At 32.8% G+C, this 17554-nt stretch overlaps 1 protein-coding gene across 1 annotated transcript; it reads right to left on the bottom strand.

The window, feature by feature from the left end:
* Positions 1-15097: 15097 nt before the first annotated feature.
* On the bottom strand, positions 15098-17255 carry LOC120203089. Its single transcript, XM_039203442.1, has 4 exons — positions 17188-17255; positions 15882-17111; positions 15658-15804; positions 15098-15588 (listed from the first exon to the last, which is right to left on the bottom strand). The coding sequence occupies exons 1-4, from the start codon at positions 17240-17242 to the stop codon at positions 15125-15127; spliced, it is 1896 nt and encodes a 631-aa protein (XP_039059373.1). The 5' UTR covers positions 17243-17255; the 3' UTR covers positions 15098-15124.
* Between the last annotated feature and the right edge of the window lie 299 nt (positions 17256-17554).

The following is a 17554-nucleotide window of genomic DNA, read 5'->3' on the forward strand; positions in this document are numbered from 1 at the left end:
GGAGAAGAAGTTTATAATGAGAAGAACTTATTCAACATTAACTCAATTCCATCACATAAGGAGTTGGATCAACATTAGCACTACGATTGATTTAATCACATAAAGAGTTGAGTCAACGTTTTCGAGAGAATAAGTCCATAATGAGAAGAACTTGTACAATCAAGTCTTACCCATTGATGAAGGAGGTGCATTGACATCCCTAGTGAGGATTTGGTAATGAGAAGAACTCGTAGCTCAACAAATAGAGATCACGTTGAAAAATCATGCTTTATGTCTTTACTCTATTCCAGTTCTACTACAATGAGAAGAGAGGGGCAACTGTAATCACCATTTTTTAAATATTTAAATATTATTATTATGTTATTATTATTATTATACAAACTCAGTGCCCAATTCCAAACCAAAACTCGGGGCCCAAACCAAAACCCTAGCCTAAACTAACCCTAACCATAGCAGTTGCTGCCCAAGCTTGTGACGACGTCGATTTCAGCAAGCAACTCTATTGATGTCGCTACCCGTCGTCCGTAAGGTCGGCAACCTTCCCTGTTCCACTATCATCACCTCAGTAACAACAAAAGGAAAAATCAAATCAAAACCAACCAAAACCTAAAAAAAATCTGGGGAATTAAAAGGCGTAAAACATCAAAAACAGTGATGGTCAGAAGGCAGTAGATTAGGTTTTAATTTTTTATTACATCTCTATAAACTCATGTATAAAACCCAAAAATCAGAATGTAAATGGCATTTTCCCCTCATTTTCAAAAAGAATACCAAGCAAAAATTTTAAGGTAGTTTTTTTTCTTTTTTGTTTTTTTAAAGTTTTTTAATATACGAATCAAAGTATAAAAATATAAAAAATAATAATAATAAAAGGAGGTATAGGGGTTTACCTTAGGGGGGAGAGTTTATCATCAGGATTTGGTCGTCGGAGATTGAAGAAGCGGAAGGGTCAAAGGCTATTTTTTGGGGTTTAAGAGCATTATTTGTTAGTTTTAGGCTTAGATCTGTGTAGAGGGGTTTAAATCGAGCGATCTAGGGTAGTTTGTGACAAGGTTTGGTTACTCCGACCACCGTCGGCGGTGGCCAAAGGCGATAATGGGCCCCAATGTACGGAGGACACGACTGATTTCTAGATTGGTAGAAATTCGGCGGAGTAAAGGGAGAAGAGAGAGTTGAGAGAAAAAGGAAAGTTTTTTTTTGGGATTTTAGGCTACAAAATGAAAAAAAAAAAAGACAAGTGGCTTTTATAGTATAAACTTAGGGTTATGTAATCTTAGATCCCTCTACTTTTATCGTGTTTTTGCACTTTGGTTACCTACGAGGACCAAATATGTTATTTTCCCTTTTTTATATTGCACTCATTTCGTTATTTCCCCTTTTATGTGTGTTATGTGTATTGGTATATTTGCTTTTTAGTACCCCTAGTTTAGCATATTTTTGCATTTAGCCACTGATTTTAGATTATTTTGGTCTTATTTCGAATCTGGTTCATCGATTTCATTTTGTTTATATTTTGATCACTTTTTGTACTTTATTTTATTTTAATTTTGATATGTTCATTTATTTGTTTACATTCTAGTTATATTTACATTTTGTTTTATTTTAGATTTGGCATGCTTTCATTTTTAAATTTAATTTGGTCATCATTTATGCTACTTTATTTGCTTTAATTTAGCTATTGTTTTATTATTTGTGGCATTTTGGTCACTGTTTTTTTTTTATTTGTTTCAAATAGAATGCATTAATTTCGTTATTTTCTACTTATTTATCGTTATTAAAATGTTGATACTAAACACTAATATGACCTTGTAGTGACCCGCCTTGGGTATGATCCACATTATTCATGGTCCGGATAAAATTAAATTAACCCGTAACCTCTTTTCTTATTCGATTAATTTATTTTTCATTATTTACATTTTTACCCTTTAAATTTTTATTATTTTAATTTGTGCCTTTTCTTTTCAGCATTTACATTTCAGTCCTTTAAATTCCAGCTTTGATTTTCTACAATTTCTTAATTTAAGCCTTATGTTCTAATTTATTTCATTTTAGTACCATACTTAATATTTTAATTTTAGTTCTATATTTTTAAATTGTTTCAATTTGGTCCATGTTTATATGTTAATTGTTTTTATTTATTTAATTGTTGTCTTTAATTTCAATTTCGTGAAATTATCCCTAGAATTTTATATTTTTAAATTAAACCTTTTGATTTAGATTTTTAATATTTTAGTCCCAATCTAGATTACTTTTATTTTAGGTTTAATGCTTAAATTAGGTGAATTCTTAATTTGGTCCTCGCTTTTGCTCGAGGTTCCAAATTAATTATTTGATCGCATAATTGATTAAAATTAATTAAGATTAATATTAGAGACTCCATTTTAGGCTTAATTTCACATTTAGTTCTTAAATTAGGAGAATTCTTAATTTGATCCTCGTTTTTGCTCGAGGTTCCAATTTAATTATTCGAATTCCATAATTGATTAAAATCGAGTAGGGTAATGTTTAGAGCTTCCATTTTAGGTTTAATTTAAACTTAGTCCTTTATTCTAAGGAAATTTTTGATTTGGTCTTCGCTTATGCTAGAGGTTCCATTTTGGCTGTTCAATTCGATAAATTACCAAAAATGATTAGGATTAATATTAGAGCCTGCACTTTTTAGGTTTAATCCCCTAGATTCTTTAAATCTCATAAATTGACACTTTAGGTTAGGGGAAGCCTTAATTAAATCATATAGCATAATTAGGTATAATAAAAAGTTGTTTGCTTGCATCTGATTTAAAATAGTAAGGCAATATTCTCTTATTAGGGAGTCAATAGTATATATCCCGTGAGTGTGCTCAGGGGGTGACTACTGGTGATTCCCGAAATAGGTCGACATCCTTTTCAAGTCCGCAGGTTTCTTGACATGATATTCTCAAATGAATTTTAAAGGAGCTAAGTCCGATTTTCAGAAGTTTCTTGATGATTTCCCCACATGTGTTTTTAAAGAAGCTAAGTCTGATTTTCAGAGATTTCTTGATGATTACTCAACCAATATGATGGTTCAAAAGTTTTAAGAAACTAAGCTTGATTTTAAGGTTTTGATGAATATGTCCTGGGCCATCAGTAAGTCTTTCGAGCATGATGCTTAAATCCTTCGAGTCATCTATAAGCCTTTCGAGCAAGATGATAGGTCTTTTGGGCTATCCATAAGACCTTCGAGCAGGATGTTTTCACATGCTTTTCAAAAAAATGATAAAGCGATTTCCAAAGCATCTCATTTAAATCTTTTCTGAAAATTGTTTTTTAACGATTTCCAAATTTTCTTACTTAGTAAGTCCTTCGAGTCATCAGTAAGTCTTTCGAGCATGATGCTTAAATCATTTGGGTCATCTATAATCCTTTCGAGCAAGATGATAAGTCCTTCGAGCCATCCATAAGACCTTCGGGCAGGATGTTTTCACATGATCTTCAAAAAATGAGAAAGCGATTTCTAAAGTTTCTCATTTAAATCTTTTCTAGAAATTTATTTCCAAAGTTTCTTACTTAGTAAGTCCTTCGGGCCATCAGTAAGTCTTTCGAGCATGATGCCTAAATCCTTCGGGTCATTTATAAGCCTTTCAAGTAAGATGATAAGTTCTTTGGGCCATCTGTAAGACCTTCGGGCATGATGTTTTCATATGGTGTTAAAAAAATGCTAAAAATGAGAAGTACAAAAAAAATGAAAGAAGTCAAAAAGAAAAATAATAATAAATTCCTAGATGTGATAATTAATAGTATATGTATTCTTCTTAGGTTCTTCATTTGTGAGGTTGGAGCGAGCCAGATGATAAGATTTTCCAAATACTCATAGAGGCAATCTGTTAGATTGTAAGATGAGAGGAAGAATCGGTAGAGGATCAAGGAAGAACCTTGGTGTGAGATCAAGCTTAAAGAACTAGATATGGAGACTTAGCCAAGAGAACGAAGCAAAGATGACGTCATTTACAGCAAAGACTCGATGATTCAATCACAGAATGAGGTGAATCAACATTTTCAATAGAAGGGTTCGTAATGAGAAGAACTCATCTGATAAGGGAGAAGAAGTTTATAATGAGAAGAACTTATTCAACATTAACTCGATTCCATCACATAAGGAGTTGGATCAACATTAGCACTACGATTGATTCAATCACATAAAGAGTTGAGTCAACGTTTTCGAGAGAATAAGTCCATAATGAGAAGAACTTGTACAATCAAGTCTTACCCATTGATGAAAGAGGTGCATTGACATCCCTAGTGAGGATTTGGTAACGAGAAGAACTCGTAGCTCAACAAATAGAGATCACGTTGAAATATCGTGCTTTATGTCTTTACTCTATTCCAGTTCTACTACAATGAGAAGAGAGGGGCAACTGTAATCACCATTTTTTAACTATTTAAATATTATTATTATGTTATTATTATTATGTTATTATTATTATACAAACTCAGTGCCCAATTCCAAACCAAAACTCGGGGCCCAAACCAAAACCCTAGCCTAAACTAACCCTAACCATAGCAGCTGCTGCCCAAGCTTGTGACGACGTCGATTTCAGCAAGCAACTCTATTGATGTCGCTGCCCGTCGTCCGTAAGGTCGGCCGCCTTCCCTGTTCCACCATCATCACCTCAGTAACAACAAAAGGAAAAATCAGATCAAAACCAACCAAAACCTAAAAAAAATATAGGGAATTAAAAGGCGCAAAACATCAAAAACATTGATGGTCAGAAGGCAGTAGATTAGGTTTTAATTTTTTATTACATCTCTATAAACTCATGTATAAAACCCAAAAATCAGAATGTAAAGGGCATTTTCCCCTCATTTTCAAAAAGAATACCAAGCAAAAATTTTAAGGTAGTTTTTTTCTTTTTTGTTTTTTTAAAGTTTTTTAATATACGAATCAAAGTATAAAAATATAAAAAATAATAATAATAAAAGGAGGTATAGGGGTTTACCTTAGGGGGAGAGTTTATCATCAGGATTTGGTCGTCGGAGATTGAAGAAGCGGAAGGGTCAAAGGCTATTTTTTGGGGTTTAAGAGCATTATTTGTTAGTTTTAGGCTTAGATCTGTGTAGAGGGGTTTAAATCGAGCGATCTAGGGTAGTTTGTGACAAGGTTTGGTTACTCCGACCACCGTCGGCGGTGGCCAAAGGCGATAATGGGCCCCAATGTACGGAGGACACGACTGATTTCTAGATTGGTAGAAATTCGGCGGAGTAAAGGGAGAAGAGAGAGTTGAGAGAAAAAGGAATGTTTTTTTTTGGGATTTTAGGCTACAAAATGAAAAAAAAAAGACAAGTGGCTTTTATAGTATAAACTTAGGGTTATGTAATCTTAGATCCCTCTACTTTTATCGTATTTTTGCACTTTGGTTACCTACGAGGACCAAATATGTTATTTTCCCTTTTTTATATTGCACTCATTTCGTTATTTCCCCTTTTATGTGTGTTATGTGTATTGGTATATTTGCTTTTTAGTACCCCTAGTTTTAGCATATTTTTGCATTTTAGCCACTGATTTTAGATTATTTTGGTCTTATTTCGAATCTGGTTCATTGATTTCATTTTGTTTATATTTTGATCACTTTTTGTACTTTATTTTATTTTAATTTTGATATGTTCATTTATTTGTTTACATTAGTTATATTTACATTTTGTTTTATTTTAGATTTGGCATGCTTTCATTTTTAAATTTAATTTGGTCATCATTTATGCTACTTTATTTGCTTTAATTTAGCTATTGTTTTATTATTTGTGGCATTTTGGTCACTATTTTTTTTTTATTTGTTTCAAATAGAATGCATTAATTTCGTTATTTTCTACTTATTTATCGTTATTAAAATGTTGATATTAAACACTAATATGACCTTGTAGTGACCCGCCTTGGGTATGATCCACATTATTCATGGTCCGGATAAAATTAAATTAACCCGTAACCTCTTTTCTTATTCGATTAATTTATTTTTCATTATTTACATTTTTACCCTTTAAATTTTTATTATTTTAATTTGTGCCTTTTCTTTTCAGCATTTACATTTCAGTCCTTTAAATTCCAGCTTTGATTTTCTACAATTTCTTAATTTAAGCCTTATGTTCTAATTTATTTCATTTTAGTACCTTACTTAATATTTTAATTTTAGTTCTATATTTTTAAATTGTTTCAATTTGGTCCATGTTTATATGTTAATTGTTTTTTATTTATTTAATTGTTGTCTTTAATTTCAATTTCGTGAAATTATCCCTAGAATTTTATATTTTTAAATTAAACCTTTTGATTTAGATTTTTAATATTTTAGTCCCAATCTAGATTACTTTTATTTTAGGTTTAATGCTTAAATTAGGTGAATTCTTAATTTGGTCCTCGCTTTTGCTCGAGGTTCCAAATTAATTATTTGATCGAATAATTGATTAAAATTAATTAAGATTAATATTAGAGACTCCATTTTAGGCTTAATTTCACATTTAGTTCTTAAATTAGGATAATTCTTAATTTGATCCTCGTTTTTGCTCGATTCCATCACATAAGGAGTTGGATCAACATTAGCACTACGATTGATTCAATCACATAAAGAGTTGAGTCAACGTTTTCGAGAGAATAAGTCCATAATGAGAAGAACTTGTACAATCAAGTCTTACCCATTGATGAAAGAGGTGCATTGACATCCCTAGTGAGGATTTGGTAACGAGAAGAACTCGTAGCTCAACAAATAGAGATCACGTTGAAATATCGTGCTTTATGTCTTTACTCTATTCCAGTTCTACTACAATGAGAAGAGAGGGGCAACTGTAATCACCATTTTTTAACTATTTAAATATTATTATTATGTTATTATTATTATGTTATTATTATTATACAAACTCAGTGCCCAATTCCAAACCAAAACTCGGGGCCCAAACCAAAACCCTAGCCTAAACTAACCCTAACCATAGCAGCTGCTTCCCAAGCTTGTGACGACGTCGATTTCAGCAAGCAACTCTATTGATGTCGCTGCCCGTCGTCCGTAAGGTCGGCCGCCTTCCCTGTTCCACCATCATCACCTCAGTAACAACAAAAGGAAAAATCAGATCAAAACCAACCAAAACCTAAAAAAAATATAGGGAATTAAAAGGCGCAAAACATCAAAAACATTGATGGTCAGAAGGCAGTAGATTAGGTTTTAATTTTTTATTACATCTCTATAAACTCATGTATAAAACCCAAAAATCAGCATGTGAAGGGCATTTTTCCCTCATTTTCAAAAAGAATACCAAGCAAAAATTTTAAGGTAGTTTTTTTTCTTTTTTGTTTTTTTAAAGTTTTTTAATATACGAATCAAAGTATAAAAATATAAAAAATAATAATAATAAAAGGAGGTATAGGGGTTTACCTTAGGGGGGAGAGTTTATCATCAGGATTTGGTCGTCGGAGATTGAAGAAGCGGAAGGGTCAAAGGCTATTTTGTGGGGTTTAGGAGCATTATTTGTTAGTTTTAAGCTTAGATCTGTGTAGAGGGGTTTAAATCGAGCGATCTAGGGTAGTTTGTGACAAGGTTTGGTTAGTCCGACCACCATCGGCGGTGGTCAAAGGCGATAATGGGCCCCAATATACGGAGGACACGACTGATTTCTGGATTGGTAGAAATTCGGCCGAGTAAAGGGAGAAGAGAGAGTTGAGAGAAAAAGGAAAGTTTTTTTTTTTTGGGATTTTTGGCTACAAAATGAAAAAAAAAAGGACAAGTGGCTTTTATAGTATAAACTTAGGGTTATGTAATCTTAGATCCCTCTACTTTTACTGTATTTTTGCACTTTGGTTACCTACGAGAACCAAATATGTTATTTTCCCTTTTTTATATTGCACTCATTTCGTTATTTCCCCTTTTATGCATGTTATGTGTATTGGTATATTTGCTTCTTAGTAGCCCTAATTTTAGCATATTTTTGCATTTTAGCCACTGATTTTGGATTATTTTGGTCTTATTTCGAATATGGTTCATTGATTTCATTTTGTTTATATTTTGATCACTTTTTGTACTTTATTTTATTTTAATTTTGATATGTTCATTTATTTGTTTACATTCTAGTTATATTTACATTTTGTTTTATTTTAGATTTGGCATGCTTTCATTTTTAAATTTAATTTGGTCATCATTTCTGCTACTTTATTTGCTTTAATTTAGCTATTGTTTTATTATTTGTGGCATTTTGATCACTGCTTTTTTTTTATTTATTTGTTTCAAATAGAATGCATTAATTTCGTTATTTTCTACTTATTTATCGTTATTAAAATGTTGATATTAAACACTAATATGACCTTGTAGCGACCCGCCTTGGGTATGATCCACATTATTCATGGTCCGGATAAAATTAAATTAACCCGAAACCTCTTTTCTTATTCGATTAATTTATTTTTCATTATTTACATTTTTACCCTTTAAATTTTTATTATTTTAATTTGTGCCTTTTCTTTTCAGCATTTACATTTCAGTCCTTTAAATTCCATCTTTGATTTTCTACAATTTCTTAATTTAAGCCTTATGTTCTAATTTATTTCATTTTAGTACCTTACTTAATATTTTAATTTTAGTTCTATATTTTTAAATTGTTTCAATTTGGTCCATGTTTATATGTTAATTGTTTTTTATTTATTTAATTGTTGTCTTTAATTTCAATTTCGTGAAATTATCCCTAGAATTTTATATTTTTAAATTAAACCTTTTGATTTAGATTTTTAATATTTTAGTCCCAATCTAGATTACTTTTATTTTAGGTTTAATGCTTAAATTAGGTGAATTCTTAATTTGGTCCTCGCTTTTGCTCGAGGTTCCAAATTAATTATTTGATCGCATAATTGATTAAAATTAATTAAGATTAATATTAGAGACTCCATCTTAGGCTTAATTTCACATTTAGTTCTTAAATTAGGAGAATTCTTAATTTGATCCTCGTTTTTGCTCGAGGTTCCAATTTAATTATTCGAATTCCATAATTGATTAAAATCGAGTATGGTAATGTTTAGAGCTTCCATTTTAGGTTTAATTTAAACTTAGTCCTTTATTCTAAGGAAATTTTTGATTTGGACTTCGCTTATGCTAGAGGTTCCATTTTGGCTGTTCAATTCGATAAATTACCAAAAATGATTAGGATTAATATTAGAGCCTGCACTTTTTAGGTTTAATCCCCTAGATTCTTTAAATCTCATAAATTGACACTTTAGGTTAGGGGAAGCCTTAATTAAATCATCTAGCATAATTAGGTATAATAAAAAGTTGTTTGCTTGCATCTGATTTAAAATAGTAAGGCAATATTCTCTTATTAGGGAGTCAATAGTATATATATCCCGTGAGTGTGCTCAGGGGGTGACTACTGGTGATTCCCGAAATAGGTCGACATCTTTTTCAAGTCCGCAGGTTTCTTGACATGATATTCTCAAATGAATTTTAAAGGAGCTAAGTCCGATTTTCAGAAGTTTCTTGATGATTTCCCCACATGTGTTTTTAAAGAAGTTAAGTCTGATTTTCAGAGGTTTCTTGATGATTACAAAACCAATATGATGGTTTCAAAAGTTTTAAGAAACTAAGCTTGATTTTAAGGTTTTGATGAATATGTCCTGGGCCATCAGTAAGTCTTTCGAGCATGATGCTTAAATCCTTCGAGTCATCTATAAGCCTTTCGAGCAAGATGACAAGTCTTTTGGGCTATCCATAAGACCTTCGAGCAGGATGTTTTCACATTCTTTTCAAAAAAATGATAAAGCGATTTCCAAAGCATCTCATTTAAATCTTTTCTGAAAATTGTTTTTTAACGATTTCCAAAGTTTCTTACTTAGTAAGTCCTTCGAGTCATCAGTAAGTCTTTTGAGCATGATGCTTAAATCATTTGGGTCATCTATAATCCTTTCGAGCAAGATGATAAGTCCTTCGAGCCATCCATAAGACCTTCGGGCAGGATGTTTTCACATGATCTTCAAAAAATGAGAAAGCGATTTCTAAAGTTTCTCATTTAAATCTTTTCTATAATTTTATTTCCAAAGTTTCTTACTTAGTAAGTCCTTCGGGCCATCAGTAAGTCTTTCGAGCATGATGCCTAAATCCTTCGGGTCATCTATAAGCCTTTCAAGTAAGATGATGAGTTCTTTGGGCCATCTGTAAGACCTTCGGGCATGATGTTTTCATATGGTGTTAAAAAATAAAATAAAAATAAAAAAATGCTAAAAATGAGAAGTACAAAAAAAATGAAAGAAGTCAAAAAGGAAAATAATAATAAATTCCTAGATGTGATAATTAATAGTATATGTATTCTTCTTAGGTTCTTCATTTGTGAGGTTGGAGCGAGCCAGATGATAAGATTTTCCAAATACTCATAGAGGCAATCTGTTAGATTGTAAGATGAGAGGAAGAAACGGTAGAGGATCAAGGAAGAACCTTGGTGTGAGATCAAGCTTAAAGAACTGGATATGGAGACTCAGCCAAGAGAACGAAGCAAAGATGACGTCATTTGCAGCAAAGACTCGATGATTCAATCACAGAATGAGGTGAATCAACATTTTCAATAGAAGGGTTCGTAATGAGAAGAACTCATCTGATAAGGGAGAAGAAGTTTATAATGAGAAGAACTTATTCAACATTAACTCGATTCCATCACATAAGGAGTTGGATCAACATTAGCACTATGATTGATTCAATCACATAAAGAGTTGAGTCAACGTTTTCGAGAGAATAAGTCCATAATGAGAAGAACTTGTACAATCAAGTCTTACCCATTGATGAAAGAGGTGCATTGACATCCCTAGTGAGGATTTGGTAACGAGAAGAACTCGTAGCTCAACAAATAGAGATCACGTTGAAATATCATGCTTTATGTCTTTACTCTATTCCAGTTCTACTACAATGAGAAGAGAATGGCAACTGTAATCACCATTTTTTAACTATTTAAATATTATTATTATGTTATTATTATTATGTTATTATTATTATACAAACTCAGTGCCCAATTCCAAACCAAAACTCGGGGCCCAAACCAAAACCCTAGCCTAAACTAACCCTAACCATAGCAGCTGCTGCCCAAGCTTATGACGTCGTCGATTTCAGCAAGCAACTCTGTTGATGTCGCTGCCCGTCGTCCGTAAGGTCAACCACCTTCCCTGTTCCACCATCATCACCTCAGTAACAACAAAAGGAAAAATCAGATCAAAACCAACCAAAACCTAAAAAAATATGGGGAATTAAAAGGCGCAAAACATCAAAAACAGTGATGGTCAGAAGGCAGTAGATTAGGTTTTAATTTTTTATTACATCTCTGTAAACTCATGTATAAAACCCAAAAATCAGCATGTAAAGGGCATTTTTCCTTCATTTTCAAAAAGAATACCAAGCAAAAATTTTAAGGTAGTTTTTTTTCTTTTTTGTTTTTTTAAAGTTTTTTAATATACAAATCAAAGTATAAAAATATAAAAAATAACAATAATAAAAGGAGGTATAGGGGTTTACCTTAGGGGGAGAGTTTATCATCAGGATTTGGTCATCGGAGATTGAAGAAGCGGAAGGGTCAAAGGCTATTTTTTGGGGTTTAGGAGCATTATTTGTTAGTTTTAGGCTTAGATCTGTGTAGAGGGGTTTAAATCGAGCGATCTAGGGTAGTTTGTGACAAGGTTTGGTTAGTCCGACCACCGTCGGCGGTGGTCAAAGGCGATAATGGGCCCCAATATACGGAGGACACGACTGATTTCTGGATTGGTAGAAATTCGGCCGAGTAAAGGGAGAATAAAGAGTTGAGAGAAAAAGGAAAGTTTTTTTTTTGGGATTTTTGGCTACAAAATGTAAAAAAAGGACAAGTGGCTTTTATAGTATAAACTTAGGGTTATGTAATTTTAGATCCCTCTACTTTTACCGTATTTTTGCACTTTGGTTACCTACGAGAACCAAATATGTTATTTTCCCTTTTTTATATTGCACTCATTTCGTTATTTCCCCTTTTATGTGTGTTATGTGTATTGGTATATTTGCTTTTTAGTAGCCCTAATTTTAGCATATTTTTGCATTTTAGCCACTGATTTTGGATTATTTTGGTCTTATTTCGAATCTGGTTCATTGATTTCATTTTGTTTATATTTTGATCACTTTTTGTACTTTATTTTATTTTAATTTTGATATGTTCATTTATTTGTTTACATTCTAGTTATATTTACATTTTGTTTTATTTTAGATTTGGCATGCTTTCATTTTTAAATTTAATTTGGTCATCATTTCTGCTACTTTATTTGCTTTAATTTAGCTATTGTTTTATTATTTGTGGCATTTTGGTCACTGTTTTTTTTATTTATTTGTTTCAAATAGAATGCTTTAATTTTGTTATTTTCTACTTATTTATCGTTATTAAAATGTTGATATTAAACACTAATATGACCTTGTAGCGACCCGCCTTGGGTATGATCCACATTATTCATGGTCCGGATAAAATTAAATTAACCCGTAACCTCTTTTCTTATTCGATTAATTTATTTTTCATTATTTACATTTTTACCCTTTAAATTTTTATTATTTTAATTTGTGCCTTTTCTTTTCAGCATTTACATTTCAGCCCTTTAAATTCCATCTTTGATTTTCTACAATTTCCTAATTTAAGCCTTATGTTCTAATTTATTTCATTTTAGTACCTTACTTAATATTTTAATTTTAGTTCTAAATTTTTAAATTGTTTCAATTTGGTCCATGTTTATATGTTAATTGTTTTTTATTTATTTAATTGTTGTCTTTAATTTCAATTTCGTGAAATTATCCCTAGAATTTTATATTTTTAAATTAAACCTTTTGATTTAGATTTTTAATATTTTAGTCCCAATCTAGATTACTTTTATTTTAGGTTTAATGCTTAAATTAGGTGAATTCTTAATTTGGTCCTCGCTTTTGCTCGAGGTTCCAAATTAATTATTTGATCGCATAATTGATTAAAATTAATTAAGATTAATATTAGAGACTCCATTTTAGGCTTAATTTCACATTTAGTTCTTAAATTAGGAGAATTCTTAATTTGATCCTCGTTTTTGCTCGAGGTTCCAATTTAATTATTCGAATTCCATAATTGATTAAAATCGAGTAGGGTAATGTTTAGAGCTTCCATTTTAGGTTTAATTTAAACTTAGTCCTTTATTCTAAGGAAATTTTTGATTTGGTCTTCGCTTATGCTAGAGGTTCCATTTTGGCTGTTCAATTCGATAAATTACCAAAAATGATTAGGATTAATATTAGAGCCTACACTTTTTAGGTTTAATCCCCTAGATTCTTTAAATCTCATAAATTGACAGTTTAGGTTAGGGGAAGCCTTAATTAAATCATCTAGCATAATTAGGTATAATAAAAAGTTGTTTGCTTGCATCTGATTTAAAATAGTAAGGCAATATTCTCTTATTAGGGAGTCAATAGTATATATCCCGTGAGTGTGCTCAGGGGGTGACTATTGGTGATTCCCGAAATAGGTCGACATCCTTTTCAAGTCCGCATCAGGATTTCTAAAATATCGAGGCAATGTTTGGTTGTTGGGCACAATAGTTGATCTCAAGCATCCATGCTAGGGGGCGAATGCTATTGTCTTTAATAAACGAATACTTTTTTCAACTTTGCATCGTAAATTATTTTAAAATTAGATAAAGTTCAAATTCAAAACTTTCGATTCTAAATATAGGGCAATCAACTAGGTACCAATTTTTTGGCGCTATGGGGGTGCTAATCCTTCCCCACGCGTAACTGACTCCCGAATCTATTATGGTTTCCGTAGACCCTAAACTTGGTATTTTGATAAAAAAAAATGTTTTATTAAAATCATATGGTTTTTGTGGTGTCCCGATCGCACCTTAAAATTATTAGTGGCGACTCCTCACATTTCAAAACTTTTTCAAAGAAAACCCCTAAGTTATACTGGTTTTTCCCCACCCGAGCGAAAAACTGTGTCAACAAGTCTAATTCACCTTCTCCCAAGTTCAACATTTTGCAAGTAATTAAAATTAACTCTCAAGGAGGGATGGATCCACAAGTATTAGAGTATGGTTACATTTCTAAAATTTTTAAATACTTATATAATATTAATTTATTTTTTATTTTTTTTAATGATTTAATTTTATATTTTTAAAATTTTATACTTTCATATCTCATAAAACTTTAATATCAAAATTTATATTCGTTACATAAAATTTTACTTCAATCATGCATATCCCAAACTTCCTTAGCAGAAAACCAAAGACGACGAGCCTTTAGAAATTGCAGAAGCCCTCCAAGTTTAAATATCTTAATACACACTCTATTAGGAGTATTTAAAAATATCCGACCCGCTTCCGCCCGGTAGTTTTATTATATATACATATATTAGTTTAAATTATATTTTTATTTTAGGTTCCTTAATATTTTTACCTTGAAACTAAATTTAAATCCCTAAATTCTTTATAGGTTTGTATTATTTACTTTTAGGTTTTAATTTTTTTTAAATGGTTTTTATTTATTTGTCAATATGAGATTCAAAAGAAAAAATCACGACCGATATTAATATTTTTTAATATTTTCTTTTGGAAATAAACTTTAATATATATATATAATATTTATCCTTAAAACTAACTTCATATCACTAATTTTGGTGTATGGATTGTGTGTATTATGAACTTTTAAATTTTATGTGTTTTCTATGTAATTTTTTTTTAAATGAACTAAGTATTAGTGACCCGAAAATGTAAATACCCGAATTTTATGAATACTCGCTACCGGGTACTCGAACTTAACGAGATAGATCACGGGCAGACAAATCTACTACCCGAAAAACCAAATACCCAAATTTAAACACCCTACACTCTGCTATCCAACTTTCTATACGACAGAAACTCCCATTGTGAATCAAGAGATTATTTCACTGATAAAATTTTATTAAAGAAATACTTTCTAACATCAAAGGCTTTAAAATGGAACCCATAAAATGCTCTCTTTTCAATACATTGCAAATTTGGACCCTATTATTTTAGGCCAACAAACTAAGCCCAGTGACCATTATCTCACCACACCACGTTTCCTTCATAGCTTTAGAATACAGAGTACATATGCTACTCTAAAAGTTTGCACAGTTCACATAAAATCTTGACTCCGTCTCTATTCTCGAGTAAAAATATCTAACGGGAGGGAGAAGCATGAGCAGGTGACATCAAAGACAAGTGATGGCGATTTGGACTCTTCGATGTTGATCCACCATGGCTACCCCTCTTTGTGGTTTTCCTTCGAGGGCTCCAATTGCCACTCCCTAAAGCAGCTTTGGAAAGGCTATCACTCACCACTTCCCTTCCCCTCTGTGGCTTAATGGGCTGTTTGTTCAGGTACGTGAGCTTAGGGAGTAAGCTAACAACCGCCTTGCGCAGTTGATCGTCGCTAATGTTGCTTTGAATCGGATTTCCCAATAGGTTTAGTGCTTGCAATGAGTTGTAGTTTGCAACGAGCTGACCCGGTGCTTTCGTTGTTGTTATCTTGTTGAAACTCACGTCTAAGACTGTTAACTTCAACAGCCTATGTAGGCCTTCGAGATCGCCGATCTTGTTCCCCACTAGGTATAGTTCTTTGATCAAGGTGCAGTTTGATAACCCTGTGTACAATGTCGGAATTATAAGCATTTCATGGAGGAAAAAAAAGATGGGTTCACTAGTTGATTTACCATGTCCGATTCGAGCAATGCGGTTATAACTGAGGTCCAAGACTCGTAATCGCCTTAGATCTCGAAGTCCTTCGATGGAGTTGATCTTGTTTCTTGACAAGTTGAGTGAGTGAAGGCTCTTTGGCAGTGATCCTGGAGTGATATGGCCTGTTGAAGCAGGGGCATATCTGAGTCTAAACCAATTAGCATATTAATGAATCATGAATTTTTTTTAAGAGATTTACCTATGGAGTTATTTGATAAATTGACAGATCGAAGTCTGGTGAAGCCTGTGATGATTGGAATGGCTTTCAAACATACTCCTGAAATGTGAGCAACAGTTGAGTAGGAATTGAGAGTCTGAATGACATTATCGGCATGCAGAATCGACTCAGAGAGATCGGTATCCGAACGGTGATGCGTGTGGGCTGTGTTTCTTCCTGGTGATTTATCATTACGAGGAGGAAAAATTGCACCCTCTTCACCATTCACATCATCAGAAGGCTGAGCAGTTCCGATTTCGAGATCTGTCACCCACTTGTCGACTCTCGACATTGAAGATGGCGTAGCAGGGAAGGCAACCCATTGTTTCTGGGGCCATAAACCAGAAACTAGTCCATTATGAAAACCATTCCAGCTCGTGTTGTCATCAAAATGACCACTAAAATCTTTATTCAAGGACTCTCCAGTAAATGATCCAGGTGATTCCATTCTGCTTAGTTTCATTGCTTGATGTACCTCAACTGTATCCGAAGAGTACCCACCATGCTGGTTTGAAGTAGCTGAGATGGTAAGATGCCGTGCCGGTTTCGTTGTCCAAAGTTTGTGCAAGTTTCGGTGGCTCCATAGGAACAATTTCCACCATAACCTTCTGCTTCTCGAAGGCAGAACTTGACTAGAAGAATGTTTTTTCAACATTACTCTATCAGCACTGCAATGAGTCATTGCAGAAGCCGGACTCGAAGGCAACCCTTGCGATTCTTCGATGGATTTATCCACCTTTCTTTGAATATACCGAGCCTCTAAATTTGAGCATGATCGTTTAAGCTTCGGAGGAGCCCGGAACTCAGCCCTGCTGATCCCTGGATCACTGATATGTCCACTCTCTATCATTTCAACAGCTTTTTCAACATCTTTTTCAGCTTGAAGTGAATCAGGAGAAGCCAATATTTTGGTTTTGAAATCGAATTCTTCGTATTGTGGATCAATCGCCGAGAATTCTCTCTTGATTGATGCATGTTCTTCATGTTCATCTTCAGCTTCGTAAGTTACCTCTGCCACTTCAGTTCTAATAGGGCTCCCCTGGGGGACTAACTTGACATTCCAAACAGAATCCTCCCGTAAACCAACCGGTATAGGGACGGCAAAAGTTGTCAATTTCGAATCATCGCTGTCGAAAGGCCGCAACAGTTGTTCGAGCTTGATTTGGAGAGTCCTAATCCCTTCCTTATGTTTACCAGCATTTGAAGATCCATAATCTCCCTATAAGTAAACAAATTAAAGAAGATGAAACCGAAAATCAAACTAATACTTAATTTACAAACATTCTCACCTTATCTTTCTTTTTGTTCCAGATTAATAAAGAGAAACAATTCAATTTTGCCATTTGAGGAAAAGGCTTGCAACTTGAGAAGGTCTCCCTGAGTGCTTTAAAACAGAACAAACCAGTTAAACTCCATTGAAAAACATGTCTTATTATAGTGTTAGATTAACAAAAAAGCAAGCATCTTTATTGTCTTTATTATGTATGAATCGATTCTCTGTTTCATGGTAAACAAGTCAAATGAAATTAACCACCATTGCAAAACAAAACAACCTCTGAAAATTATTTTAAATCTCTAAAAACCCTTAGAGGACCATACTCCTTAAGTAGAGACCTTAGAATTTCTCTGAGACACTGCGTTATCTTCGAAACTAT

Source organism: Hibiscus syriacus, unplaced genomic scaffold (genome assembly GCF_006381635.1).
Source record: "Hibiscus syriacus cultivar Baekdansim isolate YM2019G1 unplaced genomic scaffold, ASM638163v2 tig00009023_pilon, whole genome shotgun sequence".
NCBI lineage: Eukaryota > Viridiplantae > Streptophyta > Magnoliopsida > Malvales > Malvaceae > Hibiscus > Hibiscus syriacus.

What these genes read in the sequence shown, in the direction of transcription:
- LOC120203089 (XM_039203442.1), bottom strand. Translation starts at nt 17,242, where the DNA reads ATGGCAAAATTGAATTGTTTCTCTTTATTAATCTGGAACAAAAAGAAA. An exon ending in GAACAAAAAGAAAGATAAGG is followed by an intron (nt 17,112 to 17,187) that starts TGAGAATGTTTG and finishes TATAGGGAGATT; the next exon opens with ATGGATCTTCAAATGCTGGT. An exon ending in CATTGCTCGAATCGGACATG is followed by an intron (nt 15,589 to 15,657) that starts GTAAATCAACTA and finishes CATTGTACACAG; the next exon opens with GGTTATCAAACTGCACCTTG.